The following is a 27,228-nucleotide window of genomic DNA, read 5'->3' as shown; positions in this document are numbered from 1 at the left end:
CATCATTCTTTATCTAGGTCAGTGAGGACGAGGACCGAGGAAGTAACGTAGGATGTATAAAAGACAAATGAGACACACCCAGTATGTTCGATTTATCTATGAGCACCTGGGAATTACATTTTAGCTGAAGATGTATAACATATTGTCTGATTCCCTTCCCGTAGTTGACAATATTTTCAGTTTCCTGCCATGTTCATTCACTTACGGCTTGAGAAAATGATGTAAATGCTACATGAATTATCTCTCTTTAAGTTAACATCATTAAGCTTTGAAAAGTGCTCTAGGCTGCTACTATAAATATGTCAGTGTGTTTTCTACAAAAAGTCTGTGACAGAATCAGATGTTGCATTGAATGCACATTAAATATGAAGCATTCTGTTTATGCATACATTGTTTTGGGAGGAAATGTAATCAGGCAGTGACCTCATCTCTGTGCCAATCCCAACACCAATGCAAACACACACTCACACACAGTAAACACACCGTACAGAGTGACACAGGCTCCAACCTAAACACAGCTGGCCGAATACTACCACGCCCACAAGTGCTCCACACACACACACACACACACACACACACACACACACACACACAGACACGCACACACACACACACACACACACACACACACACACACACACACACACACACACACACACACACACACACACACACACACACACACACACACACACACACACACAATACATGCATGCAGAAGTTACTGTGTACGTGCACATAACATTGTGTGACAGTGTGTGTGTGTGTGTGTGTGTGTGTGTGTGTGTGTGTGTGTGTGTGTAAATAACAGCCTAGGAGAGAGTATTTTTCAATTTCCTGAGCATGCTCTGTATAGGATAAATGATCAGGTGCATGCCTCTTTCATGTGGTTACCTTCCGCCCACATCTCCGGAATGTCGGATTCTTTCAAGGAGACACCAGCCTAGACGCCACCTGCACAGGTCGCAAAATGAGGGCAGAACAAGAAAATAAATTGAGAGGTCATGAGACCTGTGTCATGTTAACCCCCACCCCCGATCCTGACCCCTACTCCTACCACTTGCAAATGCATAGATGAATACCTGTACACTTACGCACACTTGCACACATTCTCAGACAGATACAGTAAAATAATTAAGACCTTAACAAAGTTCAAAGACAATTTTGACATAGAAACTACCTAAACTACCTGACGCAGCAAAACCACCTTTGTTATTGCTATGGAAGACTAGAGGTTAGCTATGACCATTTTGATGAGGTGAATCACCAACTTTCGCCTGGCATTAATCAGGATGGGTGCCTCTTCGGCTGGCATGAGAGGTTGGCAAGCTCTCTCGCCCATCCTTACCAAAATGATCCATTCTGATTCCACCTTATGACCACAGCCACGGTGGAAAAAAAGGATCCTGTCTTTTCTCCCCACTGCCATAAAAAAAAAGACTTCCAGCCACATTAATCTGCAGTAGACTGCATCGTTTGTGGCACAAATCCCCTGGCTCATGATGTGCACAATAGGACCCATTCTGACCCTTTAAGCTTTCTGGCCTTACCAGCCTGGCTACCCAGCATGCACCTCACTTCCTGTCGGCGCTGCCCAGAGAATCCATGAGCAGACAGATTCCCGCGGTTAAGCTCCTCTCCCGCCTGTCCGAGCACGGGGATTTAGAGGAACCCATTGTTCGCAGGCAGTGAAGCCCGGGGGTGATTTTAGCTGTCACACCGCATGCTCGCTGGGACGGCTGATGGGCGCGGCGCAAGGAAACATTCGGCCCCACATCAGAAGACAGGCAGGGGTGGGTCCGCGGGGCGGGGGGGGGAGGGGGGGGGCGCGGTGGCTGATCGATTTGCGCTTGATAACCTAATTCTTCTACCTCAATCACCTCTGGCGCTCGAAAAAAGCTAGCCAGCGCCAGGCTCAGACATCTGCCAACTATATATAGACAGAAAGCACAAACACCGCACACAGAAAGCCGTAGGTGTGTTTGTTTGTGTCTCTGTGTGTGTGTGTGTGTGTGTGTGTGTGTGTGTGTGTGTGTGTGTCCTTGATTTGGGTTGTTCTGCATGATATACAGGAAGCATATCACTGTGTATGAATGCAAAGTGAGAACAACGTTTGCACCTCACACGCTTTCCGATTTTAGAGGTCTCTGGTGGAAATAAAGCCTTGTCTCAATGCAAGACAGTATGCTAATGTATCGCAAGATCTTTCTAGAACCTTTGGAGACTCCCCTGTAGCAGTAGGGTCAACACTCTCGTCCCATACAGGTACAGCTCCCAGTCTGTTCCCAATAGCAAACCACACCAAGAGGTCATTCTGATGTGACATTCATCAATGAATCCTCTTTCTCAGAGACTAGTAACCTGGAGAAATTGTGGTTAAAATTGAACCCAACATGTTCACACATGAATAAGCACTCTCTCACACACAGACACACACATTGTTCCAACAACTCATTGATCGTATGACATCATATTCTTAGCGGGAGAGGTCATAGACCAGACAAACTGTGATCAGGTGATCACAATGAATCTGTCTTGAATAGTTGATAGGATTGGCCATGAAGAGTACCAACAAACATCCTCATGTCAACCCGCTGCTCGTTCCATGAGTCTGACTCTGACAGATCAGCCCCAGGGCGGGGTTTTCATGATGACATCGCCCTGTGTTTTGCCAAGTACATGTGTGTATGCCTGTGTAATAGTTTTATGTGTTCATATTTTTTTATGTGTGTGTGTGCGTGTATGTGTGTGTGTGTGTGTGTGTACGTGTGTGTGTGTGTGTGTGTGCGTGTATAACACAGCTTAAACAAGCTAAGCTCTGTTCAGACTACCAGAGAGACACATTCAGACATGTTGCTGTCTACCTCCGTGAGGCACAACAGGCTGAGTCCTGTTCAGAGTCAGCATACCACTTATTCATCCATTCATCTATTTAAGTCTCATTATTGCAAAACATTACTTTTGCTGACATTGATATATACTCTATGCTTATAGTTTCTGCCTATTGCTTACACACTTTTTGCAGAGTTTGGCTCATTACACCACTTCTTAGGTGAGACCACTCACTCCCATGGATTTGGCTATCATTGCTATGCGGATGACGCTCAACTTCACCTATCTTTATTGTTACAACTGATTCAGAATGCTGCAGCATGCCTGGTCTTCAATCAGCCAAAGAGGACTCATGTACAGTAGCTCCTCTCCTAGTTACCCTCCACTGGCTCCCTATAGTGGCCCAAATTAAATTTAAATCTCACTTTGGCCTTTAAGACACTTTACTATCTTAATTCAATGCTCAAGATGTATATCCCCAACCACTCACTGTGGTCTTCTGATGAGTCGACTGTGTTGACCAGCCATAAACGTTAGGTCAGGTTATGGATCCTGCCTTCTGTTCAGATCTGGCCACACATCCTCGTCGACATCGCAGGTGATGTCTTGGGCTAGGCAACCAGGGAAAATATCACCTTGTGTGCCATATCCTCCCGTTGAACTGATCCCACCTCAATGTCCCTGCATGCCCCTTCCATCGCTTACACAAGAGGCATGCAGGTATGTGGTTGGTGGTCATATACTTTTCATTGCCCCACTGAAAATAATTATCCAATGTTTGTAGTGCTAAACCGCAGACTGATTGGTGTTTAGTTTTTACTGTGTTTTCCAAATAAGAAAGTGTTCTCAGGTGTATGTGTGTGAGTATTACCAATTACTAGATGTGCTTGCGTTTTGAGTATAAGGATTATGATACCATTAGATTTGACTTTTAAACAAAGTGTCTAATGAAATTAATTGTAGTGTTGCAGAATTGCAAACAATGTGCACAGCAGAAAAAATTGTTAAGCTATGGTTACACAGTGTATGGTGCAACAAGGTATGCAACAAGACGTTTAGGTCGTCTAAGCATTTGTTTGTAGTGTGTAAGCAATGGGCAAAATCTGTAAAGTCTGCATTAAAGCGATTCGGGGAAAAGTGCATCTTAGCAATAGAGAAAAAATGTAATTTGGATTTGCACTGTAATGTGTACATCATCCAAAGGAATTTCATTTTTACAGTGCTGTATTTGTTTGATAAAATCCAGATTAGTGTGTCCTGGTCAGAATTAATAATGTCAGAAATACAGGTCAGATATGTGACATACATGTGCTGTAATCAGGATCACACACATATGCTAAGCAACAGTGTTTGTAAAAGAAAAAAACCCAACAAAGAACCTGTTGTTTGATGAATGCAACTATTTCCTTGGTGTGCCTTTTGGTTTTATACTGTACATCCTTCAAATTGATAGTCACTGCCACCATTCAGCGTGCAAAGGCACATAAATGCATTGGCTGTACATCAGAATCTGGTTTAGTTTGTCTATGGCACTTGCTGCATATTGCATATTCAGTTTCACATCAGTGAATGCTGTGGTCTCAGTCTCATCTGCATCAGATAGTATATGATAGTCATGAGATAGACATACTGTAACAGCATAGCTCTCAGGTGTAGAAAGGCTACGGTTTTGGACTTTATTACCCTTATGGCAGCACCCTAATAAACACATTATCATCCCCAGGGCGAATGACGAATGACGAATAGTTACAAGTGTGTGTGTGTCTGTGTGTGTGTGTGTGTGTGTGTGTGTGTGTGTGTGTGTGTGTGTGTGTGTGTGTGTGTGTGTGTGTGTGTGTGTGTGTGTGTGTGTGTGTGTGTGTGTGTGTGTGTGTGCGCACTAGTATGTGTGAGTGCGTGCGTGCGTGTGCGTGTCTCCATGTGTGTGTGTGTCCCAGATTCTCCCGAAACCAGAGAGGGTAATCAGAGAAAGTGCTACAGGTAGACCTTGCAAGCGTCCAAAACCCACCCACCTAAACCAGGTGTCAAAGGCACCCGAGGGAACGAAAGGGAAAAAGAAAAGAGAGCGAGAAGGATCCCCTGTTATTATCACCAGTGAGGGTTTGTGGCCATTGCTGGAGGTTATTGGCTACAACAGGGACAAAAATCCCTTTGCCAGAGCAGGGAGTGGCTGCAAGCATGACCTCATACGTACCTGGAACCAAGACATCCCTGAAATTAGTCTGAACCCTCCCTGTTTCCACTGGAATTAATTGTGGCCTTGGAATTGTTTGATACAGGATTTGTGTGTGTGTGTGTGTGTGTGTGTGTGTGTGTGTGTGTGTGTGTGTGTGTGTGTGTGTATGGGTGTGTGTGTGTCTGTGTGTGTGTGTGTGTGTGTGTGTGTGTGTGTGTGTGGGTGTGTGTGTCTGCGTGTGTGTGTGTGTCTATATGTCTGTGTGTGTGTGTGTGTGTGTGTGTTTGTGTGTGTGCTCAAGTCTAATATACTTGAGTAAGCAAGGTAAGATTCCTCTGCAACTCGGTCATGTAGAGGCAAGTCCACTCCGCAAATCCCCTTCCTCTCATGTCACATGTTTTATACACGAAAGCTCAAATCTCTTTAAGGCTGGCTTGTCACATGTCAGACAAAGAGCTGAAAGGTCCTACATAATTGCACCCTTCTCACGGGCATTCCAGAAGCTCATTACACCTCTGACATGAATCTACTTCCCATTATTGTATATGGATCTTTTTCATTTTCTCATGTCATTGACCCTACTACCCTATATTCAACTCAAGCCAGACATTGTCCATGTCCGGACGTTTCAAATCAGTTCATGCTAACTCATTGTGTATTATAATTATGATAATCATTGAATTTCATTTGAGTCATAATGGTCTGTGTATTATTTGTGCAAGATGGAACTAGAGTGCTTCGGTTTTCATTAGCATGTTATCACTCTGTTCTCAACCCCCTGCTGTACACGAGTATGGTTACACTTTCCACAGGTGTGTGTGTGTGTGTTTGTGTGTGTGTGTGTGAGTGTGAGAGAGAGAGAGAGAGAGAGAGTGTGTGTGTGACAGAGAGAGAGAGGGGAGGGGGGGGGGGGGTGTTGCATGATATTATGATTTCCAAATTAGATGGAATCAGTCATGCCTTGTGTGATTTTTAAAAATGTATTTTGTTTAATTTAGTTCCAAAGCCAAGTTTGTGACCGGTAAACCAGGTAACCTGTATATATATACAGTACTGTATATATATACAATATATATTCACAGTATACTGTATGTTTGCATGCAGAATTTTGATGCAGAATCTCAGCCATCATAGGGAGCATGCAAATATGGAGACGTTTTGTTTATCCTTAAGTCTTAAGTCATGGAAGGACCCGTAAAAGCATGTGAGCCATGTAGACCTGTCACCTTGTCAATGACTCTTCCCAAAACATTTGGATCGTTTTTTCCTCGCTTGCCTTTTTGAATGCAAAAATTAAAAGCATTTATGTGTCTCTGACCGTGACCGTGTCCACCCAGGGTCGACCCGGGACTCATGGCCCATTAGGAAGCAGTGGCCCAGAGGGCACATATGGCGGCACGGGGCCTTTGGGGCCCAAAGGTGAAAAGGGCAACGTCGGGAGGAGAGGCGCATCTGGGATCAAAGGAGATAAGGTGGGTTCCACTTAGCCTGGAGACCAGACGCTTCTATCTTCGCAGAGAGTCTGGCCCTAGGATCCATTGGCAAATGTTTATTTCCTGGTTTATGGACGCTTGTCTGAAGTTTGAATTCACTGGAGTTCAATCACTAACGTTTGGTAATGACGTATGATAACCACGGGGGACACAACGATAACGATAGGCTTGAAACTTAAATGTAATCGCTCTTGGAGTAAACAAAGCTGAATCAAGCTATACCAGACGGAGTATGAAGAGAAATGTAAATGAGCGGAAGTACGCAGTCAAGCAGGGGCCAGGCTAGGTTCCACTTGCTTGGAAAGTGTTTAAAGTTACTATGAATGCTTTTAATGCTGTTATGCTGCTGATTGATCTGGGGTTTCATGTTTTGTCTTCTGACAGGGACCAATGGGCGTTCCAGGATTCTCTGGCACTGACGGAGTCCCAGTGAGTGAAACCATCATGCTTAAAAGAACACAATGTAGTTCCATCATCTCAACGCTCTTAAAACGAATGTGTTGAAAACAACACAAACTGTGTTGTCGTCCCTATCTGGACATATAGATGTGTTGTCTTCAACACGTTCATTTTAAGAGTGAAATAATGGCTTCACTCCTTTTGATGCGGAGAATGACATTGCCAAGAACACTTGATATCACACTCTCTAACACTGTTGAGCGGGCAGGATCATGACCCAGTTTTTGAAGAACTGGGTATCATCTTAGGTCTAAATGGCATGTGGTGTATACAGTACATTTGCTTATTGATGTGTTATTTGTTCATGCCAACTGCTAAATGGCTGAATACCATTCTACGGGTGCAATGATACACTGACAACTATCATTTAGCTGCTCTTGATGTACAGTATAGTGTTTTAGCATTGCGCGTCATCAATCATACACTGAAAACATAATTCTAAACTGTACTGAAACCATGTCTGACTATTGAACCTGTCTAGAATGGGCCTGTTAGTGCTGATTGACCTGTTTGTGTCCACAGGGCCATCCTGGCCAAGAGGGACCCAGGGGGCCTTCAGGTGCTGATGGCTGTAATGGCACCGCCGGCGACCCAGGATACAGGGGACAGGATGGGTACGGTGGTAATCCAGGTCAATATGTGAGTATCGAAAAATATGAAAAACCCTGGTTGCTCTTTTTTTAAAAAGATGTGGTAGAGCATTGCATAAACACTGCATAGATGACTCCACATTGCTTTTTTGAAAATTTTATAATGGTTACCATCTTGGCTGCCCTCAGCTGCCAGCTTAAGGTAGGCTATCACATGGCAGGTAGAATTAAACATGATATGGAATGAGTAGAATAACATGTAGGTGTTTAGCCTGTTGCATAATATGTTTTTATAAAACTTTAATGATGATTGAATGCATTATTTGCTTAAATGAGCCTGTATTTTGATATAGCAGTTCAAAAAGGACAGGTACTTTGAGATTCTTCTGTCTGCTTGATTTTTAAAAGAGAAAGCTGCATTTTCAATGAAGTGTCACAAGAGGGCGCAGTTGAAAACTAGAAAAGCACTCAGAGAACGCTAACCTCCACCTGGCGAACCCATAACCGCCTCCTGCATCCAGACAGTGATATGAATCACTCCCAAAATTGTGTTGTTTCTTCCTTGGGTCATTTCCGACCTCTCATCGAGTAACACCATAACTTTTTGAGTTATCTTGTGAACAAACCGACAGACACACAAACAAACCCCGATGAAAACATAACCTCCTTAAAAAAAATTGCAAAAAATACTGGTACATGAAATACATGATTCAGTCAGACTTAAAAAAAGACTGTAGATGCAGCTTCTCAGGAAATGCCTCAGAAGATTGAAGTCCTTATATGTTATGGTGATATCAATGTGTCTGTCCTTTGTAGGGAACACCTGGTGGAAAAGGACAGAAGGGAGAGCCGAGCTATGTGGATATTGGAACCGGACCTATCACGGTACACACACACACGCACACGCACACACACACACACACACACACACACACACACACACACACACACACACACACACACACACACACACACACATACACACACAACCATGTACATTTAGTAATTTTGTTGACACTTACATCCAAAGCAGCCTACAGCAGGCAATGTACAATAAAGGTACAGTACAGTGCCACTATTACATTGTAAGTGTATTAGTAGAATAGACACACACATGCACACATTTGTAATTCTTACTGTACTTATTTTCATTGTGGTCTTTTTCTTTGTATATTTACAGTACATCATCACTATTTCATCAATTATTACATGAATATTCATGGTTTCTCAGTAGTCTTTTTGCTCTGAGAGTTGTGACTATCAACAATAATATAGCCAGGTCCAGGAGGGTGAATATTTTGGGAGAAAAACAATAGGTTAATTATGCATTATCCAACACAGTCTTTCCATATGTAAATATACTCTTTTTTTCCGGTCTGGTTTTAGGGTCCTTCGACGGGAATAGGAAGACCTGGTGAAAGCGTAAGAATTGAATTAGTACAATGGATCCTGTTAAGTATAGTATTGGCAATCCCCTAGAGATCAGAGGTTATTGTTCTCATCTTTAATTGCACAATTGTTTCAGGGTCCCGAAGGTCCAGATGGCCCAGCAGGTCAAATTGGAGCGAGAGGTCCTGATGGATATCCAGTACGTGTCTACGTCCCAGTAACACTTACGACCACAACTCCCATAAGTCTTAGCTACTTGTGTAGCACAACTCCCAAGTCTTAGCTACTTGTACTTTAGTCGTGGCCTTAAACGCCTTGGATGTCTATTGTCACACCAACAGTAGCAGTAATGCTATTACAATGGCAAACATCAAACTGGTATTTTATCTTTGTTGGTTTTAGAATAAACAGAAATAAACATAAAAAAATCCAAAATCCCCTTGCACAGCCAATTAAGTTGGGTCATTGGGTGCTGGTGAGGACCCAAGGATCACCGCACACCATTGGACTACACTTTAAAGATTTATTAAACATAAACATCTTTGTGTTCTTCACAGGGGGTCCCTGGTCCACCTGGCCTTCCAGGCCCCACAGTAAGTATCAGTGCAGGCACACAGGCAGCGTGCTCTTCCAGCGCCTTTATTTAAATGGCATGTAAAATCGTCAAGTCAAGTCTATGATCAGAGTTCTTGAGCATGAGCTAAAACCATCTTGTGCTAGCTTTTAGCTTACTTGCCAATGTGCTTGTGCTTAGGATCTTGCTCATGGTATTACATTTGCAATTAGATTTTGCACAGTTATTAAGTTAGCTTTGGTTAGACTTTAGAATTTTCACATTGCCTGGCATTTAAGTTAGGGCACTCAGTTCTCTATGCTGATGACGTTATTTAGGGTACTCTACTCAGTTCTCTATGCTGATGACGTTATTTAGGTTCCTCAATTCTCTATGCTGATGACGTTATCTTACTCTATGCTGATCATGTTGTTTCACACTGTTGGAGTCAGCGAGGACTATGTCCTAACTCAACCTGTCTTCCCCTCTCTATCCACTCCATAGGGAAGCCCAGGCCAAGGTTCTCCAGGAGAACGGGGAGACAAGGTATGAATGGAAATTAAAGTGAATTGCACGCATCAATTCAGACAGAATTCAGTAATGTAATTGTAGGTAGTGGTAGTCTATGTTATTTGTCTACCTCTTTTCGTTCAGTTAACGAAAAGGCTATGAGTCCTGTGTGTATGTGTGGATGTGGGCATATGTGTGTGGGTGTGTGGGGGCGCATGGGCATGTATACTGCACAGAGGCTGGACTATGATCTGTACTCACATACGTGCTTCATGGTGGTGGTTTGAAGAATGTTTCTTTGTATGATTTGCACCCTGTTTTTGGATGTGTTTGTGTGAATGAAGTGAACATGGGGGTGTCAAGGACCATTTTTGGAGTAGCAGCATCACATTGCCATATAGAAACCTTAAAGGCACACACCAGCATATGGGGTAATTAGCTTCTTTGAAGTCTACCCCTGAGTTAGATAAAAGGATATCCTCTCTGTGTGTGCAAGAAAACCAATTTGACAATGTTAACCTAGCCTAGCATAATTCACTGGAGATTGATTGTTCCAGCTAGCCTATAGCGAGATATGAATGTGTTTAACCAGATTTGACATAATTATAAGATAGTTGTGACACTCCGAGTCTTTGACACCCCCCCCGTGAGAGAGAACCCCATTGCATATCACAATCTCATGAAGTGTATTGCCATAATAACACTCTCCTATCTCACTTCTACCTTGATCTGTTTTTACTTTTCTCCAAATCTTTACTTTCCCCCACATACCACCTCTTGTTGTGTACCCAAACTTGTCTGTACTTCTCCTTTAACTCTCCAACATCCAAACACCACCTCTCTGACTGGTTTCTTTCTCTGATATTTCCATATCCATCTCAGCATTTAATGAACTGCATCTGTTTAGAACAGAATGTGTCACATTTTGTTTTGAATTGATAGTAGTGCCACATAGATGATTCTCTTGATCATTCAATCAAATCAAATCAAATCATTCCATCACTTCTTTTGTTGATACAGTACGTAAGATACCTTTGCCCCCCAAAAATGGCTAATCCATAATTCGATCTGTATATTTTCTGAGGAATGTCTAGTAGCACTACTGCACATGTTTTCTTTTTCAATGGCAGTTCAGAGATTCCATATCTTGTGCAATAAGCTGCTCTGTATTTCGTTATAGTTACAGTACTTCCATGGTCGATTATTTGGCAAAAATAACAGAGGCAATAGAACCTCTGAAGAGTTGTACTGACCAGATCTGTGAGCTGCCATTTTGACTGACTTTTGGGTGGTTTGTAACTGGTGCTGGGATCACCTGCTCCCATTTCCTCCGAGACCTTATTTCCCTTTGACTTCATGGCCCCAAATTCCAATGGGAAGCTGTTTGGTTCTGGGATGCTATTTAAGCTAGTCTGTTTTGGTTGGTTTATTTTCCACCTACTTTCATCGCCTGTCAGAATGAACACACTAACAGCCATTACCAGATGAAATATAATCTCCTCCATGCATGCATGCATTTACCACTGAAACGATTTATACTAATTGGAAGGCATGCGGGGAAAAGGAACACCTACTTTAACATTCAAGTCTGTTGAAATGCATAAAGCATAAGATATCATCTGTCTTCCATAAAGTTATGTCAGCCAATTACAACATGTTTACAGGAATGTTATGAAATAATGATTATGACATCTGATCTGTTCAGGCATACTGAATTGTTGGAATACAATGAGTTGAATTTTCTCGTTTTATTTATTTACTGAGGAAAAGTCTACATGCAGAGGAAATTTCAAAGTCAGCCAGAGCTTTCTCTCTTTCTATCTTTCTTTCTTTCTTTTTTCATCCATGCTGTGGTTTCTCATGACATCACAGTACTGCCATCACTGGCGCCTTCCCTCCTAATTCTTGTGTTGAGCTGTATCATATTTTTTTTATTATCTTTCATTCTTTATTTTTTTCTGTTTATCATTCATTCATTATTTTTCATTTATTTTCTCTTGTATTTTTCCTCTCTCTTTCTCTGTCAGTCTCTCTCTTTCTCTCCATGTCCCTTTATCTTGCCCTCTCTCTTTCTCCTCGCTCTCTCTCTCTCTCTCTCTCTCTCTCTCTCTCTCTCTCACTCACACACTCTGGCTGCTCCCATTCCGCCTCACATTTGAGCTAACGTGTATGTTCCTCTGGATCTCAGGGGGAAGGAGGGCTTCCCGGAAACAGGGGCGCCCCAGCTGCTTTGGTTGGCCCGCCTATACACCTTGTCTACAAAGGAGAGAAGGTAACAGGGACGGGAGCAGTGATGCCAGCCCAGCAAGGCGCTCAAGGCATGGGCACCAGCACGGGCAAAGGGGACTGGGCAGAGCGAGAGACAGGGCACATGACATATGAGGGTTGGTCGGATGTCGTCCGTTTCATCCAATAGGAAATAAGATCTGTTGAGTCGCGGAGTGTTCCACTGATAGTTGGGACTTCCATAGAAGACATGAACTATTTGCATCTAGCATTATGACTATTAGAAGTCACATGCTCAAATAATTTGGCACAGTCTTAAACCGTAATGCACCTGTGCTAAACTGCCCTCAAACTATATGTGGGTTTATTGCCATAGTGTGCCTTCTGTCATGGCCCAAGATTCTGCTCTCACTCATCTCCCCCTTGCCCTGCTTCACCCTTACCCCGTATGGGGCCACAGTCCTCTGAAAAGAAACGGTCCCACCCCACAATCCCCCCTCCCACCCCTTAATACTCCCTGAAATACTGACCAACCCCCAACACGTGCCGTCGCTTCCGTCGCCGTGACCACCAGTGCCCATCCTCTGCCATGTAAAAACTCTCTCTTCCTTGGTTGCCATGTTCAGGGAGACGTAGGGCCGCCCGGCGTCCCAGGCCGCCCACTGGTCAATGGAGTGGTGGAGTTTGTGGGCTTTCCTAAAGGAGACAAAGGATCGAAGGTTTGTGCGAAATCTGGTCCAGCGCGTTCCCGGAATACGGAGGTGGAAATGCCGTGGGAATCTGGATGCCTCTCCCCAACCCCCACCCCCACCCCCCCACCCCTGCTCTGGTCGATTCCGCCTGTCTCTTGTCCCTAAATGGGGATGGTCAGCTTGATTAGTCCCATTCTATCCTCCCACAGACCCTAACCCTTAGACACACCATCTACCTCAACCCCTTCCAATTCCCCATCCCGTGTCAACATCCCTCACTTCCCTCCCTCACAGCAGGTCCAACTGCTCGTACTGTATGTGTGTCTGCTGTGTTCTATCTGGTACTATGCTATCTGCTAGAAAGGTTTTAAGGTTTATAACTCTTTGATGTGAACCACAGACTCAACAGAACATTTCTAATGTTGCATGGTTCGTAATAACATGGTTTTCAGTTGTGGGTGGTTGCAAGTTGAATAATAATGAAGATATACAGTGTGATTACAGTGCCTAGAACTTAATTTTTCTAGTTTTTCTGGTGGTGACAGTATAAAGTGGTTTGCTTACTTATCTTAAGTTGTCAGTACAAGATTGGCACTGCAAGAAGATTAAGCCAAAGATGCAGCTTTTGAAAAGCCATATGCGACCATAGTTACTCAAGACATTTTAGCTGGATCCCAGTATGTGTCTGCAGCTTATGTTGTGATGTAAGTGTATGATGTAGTCCTTATAATACCCCTCTTTATTTACTGGCTTTACTTCACATATTTACATACCTGTAGGGACATTACTTATTATGTTACTTAATGGTGACAGATATGTAGTTTCAAACACTCAAATATCTAGAAATAGCAGAATATGATGAAATAAACATTTAGAGAAAAACACATATATGCTCTGTGTTGCCAAGATACACGCTAGTACGCTAACCACTTAGCCTTGGACCGTACTGACTTGTAATTCCACATTGTGCCTCAAGTGTGGGTCGTGGACATGAGTTGAATCATTCACTTGCCCTTTTTAAATACTATTTTATCAGGGGTGTTATAACATAAGGAAAGTAGATGATTTAACTTCAAATATTTACAGATTTTTAATATTTAGATATGTGTTGGTGGGCCACATGGAAAGCACAGAGCATTTAACTTTCTTTTTTAATTTCTAAAACAGTCCAGAGTTTAAGGTAATTTTGTGAGAGCCTCGACCTACAAAGGTCAGATTTGGTCGCTTGCACAAGGTTGATGGCAGGTGGGATTGCAACTATCAGCCACACAAATTGAATTATTTAAGTCAGTGTTTCAAGGTTCAGACTAGTTTTGGGCTTGGACAATCACTACTGTTGTGTTTACTGGATGAAGTCCATCTTTAATGCAGATTTAGTAGGTAATATACAGTATATCTTAATATTTCTAGATTGCTTTTGTATTTTTGTTTAAAGCTGGTACATGTATGACAACTCTTTTCAGAGGCATAGATATGTTTGAGTATTTGTGTAGATCTTAATACATTATCCAAATATTTTCACAAAGTTATTGAGCTGTGGCCCTATGCCAAACCAACCTGTTTTAGCAATTTACAGCTTTATGGAAAATAAATATATTAAATGCATCTTACTAGTATAGTGAATTTTTCAACTTTTTGTAGGCTTTCATCAAAACCAACAATGTTTTTTAGTTGAGTGTGAAAACTCATTTTAATTCAAAGCTGCGTAATCTTTTTTTTATGAGGGCATGTCCATCCCGGGGCTCAACTTTTTCATAAATGTTCATTCCTTGCCTCTCTTGTCTCCCCTTGTCCTTTTCCCCTGCCTTCACATTCTCAGGGTGATATTGGTTTCAGAGGTGTACCTGGAAACCCAGGAATTTCTGGACCTTCTGTGAGTTTAGTCTTTTAAAACTGTTTACTGTTATTTTTTTGACTACATGTATTGTTTTGTTTTATTTTGTAAGTTGCTTTTGACAAAAGTGTCTGCTAAATTCCATAACCATAACTACTGAAAAATTCAGATTAGCAGTATTGTCCTCACACTTGCATATTGTCTGATTTCTCATATTAGGGTGCTTTTGGATACCGGGGTGAACTGGGCGAAAAAGGAATTCCGGGATATCCTGGTCCTCGGGTAGGTCCTTTTTTCTTGAACAGCTGTTGGCAGAGTTTCATGTCCAAAATACTGAATTTCTGCAGTACAGTGTGGAGTTCATTTTCTGTCCTATTTTCTCAGGGATTTGCTGGTCCCAATGGGTCTCGGGGGACTCCAGGACGACAGGTGAGTCATTTGGGAAAGTGTTCAGTAGCTAGATATTCAAAAAACAAATATATCCAAATAATATCGCAAAGTTTCACAATACTGGTGAAGAACACTGTTGAGCAGAAAAGCGACTGCTACTCAGTCAACAAAAGAATGCTGAAGTGAGGTGTGTAATTTGATTGGCTGCTGAGCATTTTGCCAAGAGGCTGTATGTTTTGGTTATGTTGTTATGTTGCTTAGCAGATGCCTTTATGTGCAGCAACTCCCCAAATAATAGATAAATATTTGCATAAATCCACCATTAGCTTTTGGTCTTTGGCATGAATATTGTAAGTAAATAGCATTATGTTATTGTGATGAATGAGGAAGTAGCCTATAATGAATAAATGAAGGTGTTTGTCTGTGGCAAAGTGATGGGATCGTGTCTGTAATTTACCAGTGTTCAACCAAACCTACAGTATGAGCAAAACCTCTGTGAGTTGTCAGATTTGCCGTCACTACTAGCCACTGGCCTCTAGGCATAGTGGAACATGCAAAATATAAGATTTTAATTTGGTTAGAGTTGCTTAATGGCCCTAGTATATTTTCTGCCCAGGAACCTCTACCAGAGACACTTAAAAAGCCTTAGCCTCTACTGAGTGGTGCTGAAAAAGCTTGCCAGCATTTCATTTGGCATCTCTTGGCTTGGAGACCTTCTAAAAATATGAAGTTATCCCATCGCAAGCCAAAACTCCCTCAGACCAAAGATCTGTCCGATGTTTCGTTAAGTTTCCTCAGCAAATCGCGGCGAGGTGTTTTGTCATGTTTCATTTGGGTCAGGGAATTCCATTAAACTTGCACCCCATGTCGTGACTCACTGTGTCCACCAGAGGGAAGCATGCATCAGTGTCTCCTCAGTGTCATTCATGCCTAGCCCAGTGTGTGTCACTATCAACTCCTGGATGTATTAAACTCTACTGAATAGCATGTTGTTATACTTTGCTTATTATGGTAATTCTTAGTGGTTGATCCTCTAAGTTTGAGATCTATCTTTTTTATGGAAATAGTAGCAATTTATGACATTGACATTATACTGATTTGAAAGCTCTCACACTTCTGTATTGTAGGGGATGTAACCCCATATATATATATACGTATATACTGTATGTCTATGTGTACTGTATGTACATGTTCACCATAGTGTTACAAATCATCTCACCTTCTTCCAATGCGTAGTTTCTATAGTACCTCAGCTTACATCCTATCAGGATTGTCATTGAGCATGGCATACAGTATGCAATCTCCACAAGGCAGCTCAGGACCATGGTCAGCTACCAAGCCAGACATGCATAGTATCAGTGCTTCAAATCTAACAATCCGATGAGCTAACTAGTGACTGACTTCTGACTTTTTGCATAATGGTCTGAGATCTGAGGGCCGTCATAAGGACATCATAAAGAACCATCACTAGGGGATTGAGATCTAGTGGTTAAAACATCTATTTGTTCCAAAGTATTGATATATTTTTTTAATCAACAGTGATGGCTGGGCAATTTGCATTTTTAAGAATATATCTTCATAGATCTGTACTTTAATAGTTGACATCCACAATTGTGTTGTATTATTTTGTTTACAACATATTTTATTTATAGTAAAAACATTTTTTACATCAGTTTACTGACTTTAGAAATGTTTACTTCGAGCCTGGCAAATCCTGAAACCGGTGAACCAGTCTTATATGTCCTACCTCTTCATGGATATTTAGTTATTTTTTGTTAATAATTACTTGTGTCATACTTATGTATTCTCTCTGATTTTTTTCTGATTTTTTTGTTCCACAGGGATTCCCTGGGAGTGCTGGGTACCCAGGCCAACCAGGTTTTTCTGGTGGGAAGGTAGAGAAGGCATTTTTTTATCATTACAGTATTATTATTATTGAGTCCTGATATCAGCTAGTCTCCTCATCTCAGCAGTGTGGACAATGAAGTATTGACCAGTCGTCTTTGTTTTTCACCAGGGAGACCGTGGGGATCAGGGTCTACCTGGACCCATCACGTATGCCGACAGAAGTGGGGTAGCAGTGAAAGGTAGAGTTCTGAACATGTAGTGCGTAAAAATGAATTATTGCATTGAAATGTTTTTGATCGTAGTCTAAAGCCCAATTCACACCAAAGATTCCCGACGCGACGAGACGGAGTTGCAGCGGTGTGAATTAGAAGTTGCACGTAGTTGCAAGCCGTCGCAAGCCGCCACAGAGCATTAAACACGTTGAGTCGCAGTCGCAAGGTTTTAGAACGTCGCGGCTCGTCTCGTCGGGACGCTTTGGTCTGAACCCTACTTAAGAGGATTTCCCAGCAGTCATTTAAGGGCCAAAGACCATTTCAGTGATGTAGAAATGTATTTCTATGAAACCCTTGGCCAGCTTTGTGAAGATTCCTTAAGCTGGTGTCACTATCTAGCTACTGTATGTATGAGGTCACCAAAGCTTGGACAATAGGTTGCTGCTGGAAAGCTGCATGGTTGATTTATAATTGACCATAACGGCAACAGTGGTTATATCCTTCACCCAAGCCTCTCCGAATGTGTTTCGAAGCTAACCCGAAATAAGTCAAATAACCATTCCAATGACTCCGATGCTGATCAGTTAAGGCAAATTAAGCTAGAAAAAAAACTTGCATGGTTCACCTTTAAGAAACGCTGATTTATGGCATCTCCTCATCATCTGCTTTCTTCTCACTGAAGGTCCGATGGGTGATGCAGGCGGTGATGGTCTTCCAGGATCTCCCGGAGATCAGGGTGCTCCAGGTTACGCAGGAGCCCCAGGTGCCCCGGGGTCCCGCTCGTTCGCCACAGGTGCTGCAGTTCACCTCCCAAACACCTGCAAACCATATCACAGAAGCTCTAGATGAACTGGGCCGGGTTTCCCAGATTCGTTAAGAAGCTCTTATAAGTGCTAAGAACTTCTTAGGAACGCTCTAAGAACGCTCCTAAGAAGTTCTTAGCACTTAAGAGCTTCTTAACAAATCTGGGGAAACGCGGCCAAGGTCATTACTGTAACTGGTCATCCAATCCACAGGTGGTGAAGGCAGCCCAGGGTTTCCTGGCACACCTGGACCCAGAGGAGAGAAAGGGAACCCAGGTCGTCAAGGTTACGGCCCAGAGGGTCAACCTGGCAGTCCCGGCCTCCCTGGTCCACCGGGTCCAGCAGGACCAGCCGGGAGATCTGGTGAGTCCGGCCCAGATGGCTGAGGATATACTGTGCACTGATATTCATTTCGTAAAGTTCAGAAATCTTCATAAATTGTGTGTAGGAAACAGGCATTTTTGTAAAAATCATCTCTGATCACTCCTCCACACATTGCCATCCTTTCCTTTTTTTATTGATTCAAATGTATTGTTTCAACGGGTTAAAACATAATCAAACAGGAAACGAAGTAAAGCAAGATCTTGCTATTCTCATAGCACTGCCCAGGCAGTTACTGTTGGATATCACAGCCTGATTATTACTTCCAAGAAAGTACATGAACAAGCAGTTAGTGTGTGTGTGTGTGTGTGGGGGGGGGGGGGGGGGGGTAGTGGCATGTGAACTGGAAAGACAAAGAGACTTGAAGTTGGGTAAAGCTTGAAATTTAGCTTTCCAAATTTGAAATTGGAATATCTGAGTCAGTCTTCATAAGGAGAAGCACTTGGAGATTTAAGATGGCAGACTTAAGATTTAACTGACAGTTGTTACTGTTGTTACTCCCTGTGGGTGAAGACCAGGTCTTTGCACCGTGCCTGAAGGTGACAGTGGGCCCCAAGGCTCAGACGTTGGAAGGTAGCCCAGTAAAGGTGGCAATATTCCTGCCGGACAGGCAATATTCTGTGTACTCAATACTCAATATGATAAATAACCCTAGCTTCAGCAGAACACAAACTCATGTCCTGTGTTTAGACTAACAGCTGAACATGCTTCAGAGGCGGGAGTCAGAGAGAGATGATTAGATCCTACCAGAACTTCTAAAGCATGTGGTTTCATATTCAAGTACTTGATGTACTTGACGCACCTCTGATAAAATGAAAAAAAAAAAAAAAAAAACTATTACCACCAAGAACTAATCTTTCATGGATTGGTGGATTTTTTTATATAAAACTCTGCTGTGAACCAATCTGTAGATTGCAGCTAACAGTAACACATCACATAATTATGTGATCAGACTATCCAAACATTTTATGATTTTTCTCACAATAGTTTTTTTTCATTAAAATCATTCTATTTTTTCCCTCTTGTAGTACCCTATAATCAGTTCCCCAGGGAGATACCAGGGGCCAATGGCGCACCTGGTCTGAGGGGCCAATCTGGTGGCCCTGGATATACAGGCTCCAAGGGTGAGTTAAACATGCCTACCTACAGTCCTTTACTCTAAAACATTAGCATTTGACATTAAAAAAAAAAAAACAGTGACATAAACGCACACAAGTTGTCATAACCAGTTATGTATATTTTATTTCACCCTCACACAAAGGTGATTTAATTGTACAATGCTTTGACCACCCTAGTCTTGACTGTAGTGGTCAAAACATGGTACAATGAAATCACTCTTGGGAGCAAAAAAGACGTGTGAAGAAGTGTGTGGATGTTTCCCTTCTCCTATTATTATCTGGCACCTGTTGGAATATTCAGATGTGTGTGCACTCTTACATTGCATCTATTCGTCTAGGTGAACTGGGAGATTGCGCGTGTCTGGGTGGAGGAACCTCAGGTGCGCAAGGCCCTCAAGGGTCTCCTGGATCTTCTGGGTATCCTGGCGGGAGTGGTGCAAAAGGAGAGATCGGAGATGCAGGAACACCTGGTGGTCCGGGGGGACTTGGACCTAATGTATGTGAATCTATCAGTCAGATTATCTATGTATCTATCTATCTATCTATCTATCTATCTATCTATGCCTTTATTGATTTTTTAAATGGTGTGCCATCTTCTTGCAGGGACGTCCGGGAGAGCCAGGTTTCTTTGGTCGGAAGGGAGAGAAAGGCAGCCCATACTATCCGTACGGTATCAGCGGGGAGAAAGGAGACCGTGGAAATCCTGGGCTGGGCGGACCTCCGGGGGCGATGGGAAAACCTGGAAGAGACGGACTCCCAGGGTATCCTGGACTTGCAGGACCTCCTGTGAGTTTTCCCGTCAACAGCTGAAAGGAGCCAGATTAATAAGTAGGCTTGCTGTAAAGCAAGGCCCACTATGTTCTTCTTAAGTTTTATTATGCAACTTATTCCCGTTCACCCACTTTTTTAAGACGCCTCTTCTCCTAGAGCGTTTGAGCTATCGACACGGTTCCAACACTAAAAAATCAGGCCTGATCCGGTGTAGCTTGCTTGTTCATGTCGGATGGCTACCCTGCCGGTTGTCGTTTTTCCGGTATTCCCGTTTTTTGCCGGTTTTCGGTCCCATTGAAATGAATGGGGAAATATATATTTTTTGGGGGGGGGGGGGGGGGGGGGGTTTGCAGCCTTTTTTTAAGCATTGTTGACATAACAGAAGACATTAGCTAAGGTAGCATTGTTAGCATAGTTAGCATGATTAGCATAGTTAGCATTTTTAACATAATTGCTAGAAATCATCAGCTAAGTTAGGTAATCAACCTGGTTAGCATTGTTAACTTAGATAGCATTGTTAGCATAGTTAGCATTTTTAGCATAACTGCTAGAAATCATCAGCCAACTTAGCTGATCAACCTGGTTAGCATTGTAAGCATAGTTAACATTGTTAGCATAGTTAGCATTTTTGCAAGCCCACTTGCAGGTCCTCGGACATGCACATTTCTAGTTGAACTATACAAATGTGACCCTTGGCCCGAATTTGAATGATGTGCAAACAGCAAAGTCTTAAGTATTAACTAAAGTTAATTTGAAAGCTATAGGCTAAATCAATTTGCAATTGTAATTGTACCTCAAGAGGATACGAGATGATCTACACACCAGATAGCACCCATTCATAATCTCATTTTTTTTTTTTTTGTGTGTATTTTTTGACATTTCGAGTCGTGCTGCTCCTCCTCCCTCAGACAACTGCAATTGTATAACAAGTGCCTTGACTCATTGCCTTTTCTCCTCTCTCCAAAGGGTGATGCTGGGTATGCTGTGGTTGGAGAAAAGGGTTTCCCTGGATACCCGGGGGGCAAAGGACGTCCTGGCCTGCCAGGTGAACCAGGAATAGGCTACCAGGGAACCGCTGGCCCTCCAGGGCCGCCAGGTGAACCTGGACTAGATGGTTATCCTGGTCCCCCTGGAGCACCCGGGCCTCGAGGTAAGTACTGAGAAAACCAGAGATTAGGATAAGGAATGTGGACAAACAGTTTTAGTTATAGATTGTTTCAAGAGAGTTCCATTATCAGCATCATAGTTGTTCCAACCATATATATACCACAGATATATGGGTTCTATATATATCTATGGTTCCAACCAGAGCCATATAAAGAGAGAGTTGCGACAACTCCATTGACGCTAATGTTCCATATTTTCTCAACAATAATTCCCGGAAGTTAGGATCGAACACTCGTTAACAAACAGTAAAAGACGGTTATTTTATGATTCTAACGAACAGTCAAAATCGCTTCCGGGAACTATTTGAACTACTTGAAGTTACACGAACCACGTCACAAACCGAATTTTCTGTACCCGGGTTGTCGCAACTCTCTCTTTATATGGCTCTGGTTCCAACTATATATAACTAGATATAACTATCTATGGTTCCGGCATTCCATATGTTATCTTAAAGCAGCGGAAGCACTGATCTATAAATAACTTTATAGATCAGTGAGCGGAAGTAGTTTGGGAACGAAATAGAATGTTCAAGCATTGTTTTTTGTTTTTCTTGTTGAGATGGTCTATACCTTCATTCTTACACTTTAATTTGTGTATGTGTGTCAAGCCTACTGTCTTGACCTTCTAGTAAACATTATTTGTTCCCTTTTGCAGAAACTGCGACCTATTACTTAATGAGACTTGCGAGATCACATCATCCAACCAAAGCTTTCTAAAATCATGTCGAATGGCTATTGATTAAATCCCATTGAGTAATAGATCTGGCCCCTATTTTGGGAACTGGTGTTAACAGATGTTGCACAGATGTTATTTATCATGTTCTTATACTTGATAACATGATTGTCGAAATGGTAGGACTATACATAGGGTAGGGTTGTCATTTGATCAAGAATCTCTGAAGACCTCTGCTTGCCATATTTCGCCTTCTTCTGATTTTACAATGCATAGCCTACAATCAATTGCTTGTCTATTACAGCAAATATTCATCAATTGATTTACGCAGATGACAAAACTTTTTGATAACCATGATTGCTAAACTGCTGCTGTGCTTTTGAGGAAAGTTTGACTGCAAAGGAGTTTGACTGATGAATGCCAAACAACCCATTACCAACTATGTTTCTCCTGAGAAAATGGAAATACAGCACCAGATTTCTAAACTGGATTGATTTCTCAGTTCATCTGTATTCTTCTTTGTAGTCAGCTCCCTCACTATTCTGCAACACAAACACATCAGCAATTTAAGCGCATTCAAAGAGAAAGGCTTGGGGGAGGCGCTTCCAGGCAGTGTGCCCATTATATTAATTTGTGCATGTCTAACTGTGCGTTTTGCATTTCAAGTGTGTTCATTTGTATTGATGCCTGAGCCCTGATGTGTTGTAGACTATCGGGGCCATTGCATTTAGCGGATATGAATACAGTATGTTTTAAATGTAAATCTATCCTGACTTGATATGAAGCATAACAGCCGGGCTACACCAGACGAGCAACTGAAGGGGATTGTGCGGATAGCCTAAGTGCTGCGCAAAAAAAAACAGATATGGCGCACACTGTACGCACTGCTCTCATGTCTGGTGTAAACAGTTTCATTGCTTATAGTGAACGTTTCAGCATGTATTCCACTGCAGTTGCATGTTCCGGTGTAGCCAGTCTGTGAGTCTTCTTAATATTCCTATTAAGATTTATTTAACAATTTCGCCCCCTCTCTCCTTTTTGAGAGGGCCTAACCTTGACATACACATTTAGGCATACTGAATTGCTTTTGCTTTAACTGAATGTGCCTGTTGAAATGAACAAGCTGGTATTATCTGAACCTATTATTGCTGACTATAATATAATAATTTTATATTTTGAAACAGTGCTTTCTTTAAGCTTGTGCAATAGCTGATTGCTGTTGATTGCTGGGTCTATTAAAGGACCCAGTTTTTAACAAATGATTGTATGAGTGGCTGTATGGATGGATGAATGAATGAATGAATGAATGAATGGACAGATGGATGACCGCTAGTCTTGCAATCTCTCTCACCTGCCTTTGCATGTTGTCTGACTAGGTGACAGCTGTGGGCAGGCGGGGCTTAATGATGCCTCTTACGGAGAGGGAGGTGAGAAAGCCCAGAGCTGCAGCCAATAGGAGACCCAGAAAAAAAACCACGGCCTTTCACTTGGATCAGACACCTCATGAAATCCAACATCCTTACCATCCTTCCTTACCTCTTTGGCCCATTTGTTATTGAGGTGTCTTATCCAACGGGGCCAATGGTCATTCCACTGTGGGTCTGGCTCTGTTAGCGCCCCATGGAATTTGACATAACTGTGATGCATCGCTTTGTGCATGTGATCAGCCTTGCTGTGCTGGCTACTGCAATGGAGGGTGGGGTGGAGGGTGGGGGGTGGGGTGGGGGGTGGGGGGTGGCGGGATTGGGGGGCACTAGACCTACGACACAGTAAAAGAAGCAGAGAATGAACTGTTTGTCACTGTAAGTCACAAAGAAACTAGTACCACACTGATCACAAATACTGACCAAACTTATGAACTGACCCATGAGTTCAATTACTGAGTTTAACCACTGAAGTATACTAGGCACTTCATAGTTGTAACACTTCAAGGTAAAATAACCAACTATGCCAAACAATTAGCATTACTATGAATCACAACATTGACTAATGTATATAGAGTGAGAGGTGAGCACATTTTACTAGCCTCTTAGTGTGTGTTATAGTGAGTTAGTTTAGATTAGTAAATTGTAGTAAATGATAAAGATTTACAAACTACCCACACAGTTATAAGAGGTTTTAACCAGTGTAGGCCTATTTAAGTAAACAATGTTTGTATTACCTTAGCGTCAATTTAAGCCATATTGATCTTTTAGGCTATTGTAGGCCAAGAACAATGTTTTCAGGAAGCTAACTGTTTTATGGGTTCTGGTAGGATCGACACTTCCATGCAGACTTCCTGGAGAAAGTGGATCACCAGGTTATCCTGGTCGCCCCGGTGCTCCAGGTCTGTGGTATTCTTTATTCATATTTATATACAGGAGTGTTCCAATGGTATGATCGTTCCAGGAATCTTTGCGAGTCTTCCTACTATAATTGTGTGCTGTTTATTTTGTATGTGTCAAAGGTACCAAAGGTGAACCAGGCCGCCCTGGATCCAGTGGACAGCCTGGTTTTAATGGGGCTAAGGGTGAGCGAGGTGACCCAGGTTATGGTGGTCAGGCAGGCCCCCAAGGTATATATATATATTCACGACTGTTCCCTACCTCTCTATATGTCTGGAGCATGTCACCATTGATTTTGTCCCCACTGACAATGAAAGTAACCATTTATCAAAATTCGTCTTGATGTCAATCAGGCTTTCCTGGGCCCAGAGGAGACCCAGGTGCACCAGGAATCCCAGGTACAGGCTACCCAGGAGGCCAAGGGAAGAATGGTCTCCCTGGCTTTCCCGGAGCTAAAGGAGAGCCTGGTGAAGTGTATGGAGCCACTTCTGGAGCTCCCGGTCAGAATGGACTTCCTGGGCTATCCGGAGATAAGGGCTTTCCTGGAAACAATGGACAGCCTGGAGCGCCAGGTGAGTTTCACCTTCTCCCGACCACTCTGTTGTACAGTAAGCTGCTGAAGTTACCTGTGGAGTTGGACAATATTTGAGGTGCAGTGGCGACGTGGAACCCCTCAACCCCGTGTTTATAAGTGTCCACTCTGCTGTCACAGGTGGGGATGGAGGTCCCGGTATACCAGGGCCAAAGGGTGAACGTGGTCTGGATGGCTACCCAGGTTCTGTAGGCCCTCCTGGCCCACCAGGTGAGGTCCCAGCGTCAGGTTTGGTTGGACCCCAAGGACCTCCTGGAGGCAAAGGATTCCCTGGATCTCCAGGTGAGTGCACTGATCTGTTTATCTACCCTATCTGTATTGTTCAATACAAATGTGTCCATTTGTAGGCCACCTAATTGCATAAGAAGCCATCATGGAGTAAATGAACAATTGTAAGCTAGTTTGTCAAACCACTTTTGTCATTATTTTTTCATGCTCCCTGTTCACCTGTTTGTCTGTGGAACAGTCTAAATCTATTATTGCGTAATGTCATATGTCTCTGTTGCATTCTCGTGCTAACCTTGAACTGTTGTGTGAAAAGGTAGGTACTCAATGAGAAACAGATACAATGTCTGTAGTACAGAATTCATGATAGGTGTCACAAACAGAACAAAACATGTCTATTTTATGTTATATACTGTAGTTTACTCATGCCGTTAACAGCAAGGTCTATGTAAAGACTGCAGACACCTCTACCATAGTGGTCTGCTAAATCATGCTTGTTGGTGTCCACATACTGTCCACTGTCTTTGGCACAATCTCCTTGAGCAGCTCAGTGGCTATTTAGCTATTGCTGATCATCACCAATGAATTTCTTTTTCATTCCTCTCCTCCCGACTCCTTTCACCTCCTTCCTTTCACTCCTCTTCCTCTTCCTCATCCTCCTCCTCCTCCTCCTCAATCTCCTCCACCATCACCATCTTCACCCCTCCATCCCTCCATTCATGGTGTCATTCTCTGTTCTTGGTGTTGGGTCACTTCCTAGGCTGTCAAGGTGAGAATGTGTTACAAAAACATCCCTCCGATGTCTCTCTCCACCAGCTCATAACTACCCCCCCCCCCCCCCCCAACCCCCCTCCCCCAAAAAAAGAAACCTGTCCTAGAGTCAATGCAATTCTTCTAACCTTCCCTGCAACATCTATCATCCTGCTGGAAGTGTTCAATAACCTCTTACAGTAATCTCTAACATACATATTGTCATATGTAGTGGAGTACATTAGTATATGTGCATATGAAGTGCATTAGAAGTTGTATAAAGGGACTAGATGACCAGTGCTCTATTCTCTCTTCTTAGATATTGTACTGTAAACTTTTTGGGGTATGGGATTCAATACATAGTAAAAAAAAAAAAAAGACGAGTTGATTGCTGTGTCTATACGGCCATCTGGTCCCTGAATGAGCCTTGATAGTCACTGTATTGATGTTGAAGTTGAAGATGTTGGTGCATATGTGCACATTATTGTGTTTATACGTGTTTTGTTTTGTATGTTTACATTTATTATCGTAAAATGAGTGACAGATCAACAGGTAAACAGATAAGCTGTGCAGTTTACACCAGTGCAAATAACATCACTGCTAGAGTTGGAGCCATACTAACCAGACCCGTGACTACAGCTATAACAACACAGTGCTTGTGTGCCTACCTTCTTAACCCTCTCAGTCACTGACCCTTAAAGCAGGCTACAGTTCAGCATCCCCATATGCTACACAGCCTGGTGCTTCAGTCTCTGACTGGTTGACCAACTGCACTCTGGAATTGCACTTGAAATATCCATAATAACAAAAACCTGAAAGTAATATAGCAAAGATGTTTTGTTTCTAAATTTACACAAACTCACTCTTCAACTGGTGTCATATAGTAAACATGCCATTGAATCTAGAACTCAAGCTAGTGCTAACTAGGATCAAATTCCTCAAATTATATGATATATTGATGTGCTATTGCTCCCTCCTTTACCCCTGGGCATTTGGGTATTTTCTAGACTGTTTTCAGTGCAATTTCAGTTCATCTGACATATGAATTAAGCATTGTACAGTAACTGTATTTAAATGATTAACTTGATGAAGACATGGTCAACTTTATAAAATACATTCCAAACATTTGTGGATGTATAAACTGTTCAAATCAGGGTTGGGTTTCCAAAAAATAAATAAAAAAGTCCTTATAGGCAAGTCCCCCCACATGGCAGCCATCTT

The 27,228-nt window shown here is 42.5% G+C and overlaps 1 protein-coding gene across 2 annotated transcripts in view; it reads left to right on the top strand.

The window, feature by feature from the left end:
* col4a6 (collagen, type IV, alpha 6) overlaps window positions 1-27,228 on the top strand; it is a 91,018-nt gene that overhangs the window by 52,090 nt on the left and 11,700 nt on the right. Inside the window, exons 5-29 of one of the 2 annotated variants that reach the window (XM_062516828.1) lie at window positions 6,346-6,480; window positions 6,886-6,930; window positions 7,483-7,599; window positions 8,367-8,435; window positions 8,937-8,972; window positions 9,076-9,138; window positions 9,497-9,532; window positions 9,997-10,038; window positions 12,191-12,274; window positions 14,740-14,793; window positions 14,974-15,036; window positions 15,139-15,183; window positions 16,986-17,039; window positions 17,162-17,231; window positions 17,887-17,997; window positions 18,221-18,370; window positions 19,417-19,512; window positions 19,845-20,002; window positions 20,110-20,292; window positions 21,244-21,427; window positions 23,493-23,543; window positions 24,371-24,442; window positions 24,563-24,670; window positions 24,794-25,012; window positions 25,153-25,314. In XM_062516828.1, the coding sequence (XP_062372812.1) occupies window positions 6,346-6,480; window positions 6,886-6,930; window positions 7,483-7,599; window positions 8,367-8,435; window positions 8,937-8,972; window positions 9,076-9,138; window positions 9,497-9,532; window positions 9,997-10,038; window positions 12,191-12,274; window positions 14,740-14,793; window positions 14,974-15,036; window positions 15,139-15,183; window positions 16,986-17,039; window positions 17,162-17,231; window positions 17,887-17,997; window positions 18,221-18,370; window positions 19,417-19,512; window positions 19,845-20,002; window positions 20,110-20,292; window positions 21,244-21,427; window positions 23,493-23,543; window positions 24,371-24,442; window positions 24,563-24,670; window positions 24,794-25,012; window positions 25,153-25,314 (2,407 nt within the window). The remainder of the gene's footprint in view (window positions 1-6,345; window positions 6,481-6,885; window positions 6,931-7,482; window positions 7,600-8,366; window positions 8,436-8,936; window positions 8,973-9,075; window positions 9,139-9,496; window positions 9,533-9,996; window positions 10,039-12,190; window positions 12,275-14,739; window positions 14,794-14,973; window positions 15,037-15,138; window positions 15,184-16,985; window positions 17,040-17,161; window positions 17,232-17,886; window positions 17,998-18,220; window positions 18,371-19,416; window positions 19,513-19,844; window positions 20,003-20,109; window positions 20,293-21,243; window positions 21,428-23,492; window positions 23,544-24,370; window positions 24,443-24,562; window positions 24,671-24,793; window positions 25,013-25,152; window positions 25,315-27,228) is intronic. The other variant, XM_062516829.1, reaches the window with a different exon arrangement.

The sequence above is a fragment of the Sardina pilchardus genome, chromosome 16 (assembly GCF_963854185.1).
Source record: "Sardina pilchardus chromosome 16, fSarPil1.1, whole genome shotgun sequence".
Lineage (NCBI taxonomy): Eukaryota > Metazoa > Chordata > Actinopteri > Clupeiformes > Clupeidae > Sardina > Sardina pilchardus.
This window is presented reverse-complemented; position numbering and strand designations above follow the sequence as displayed.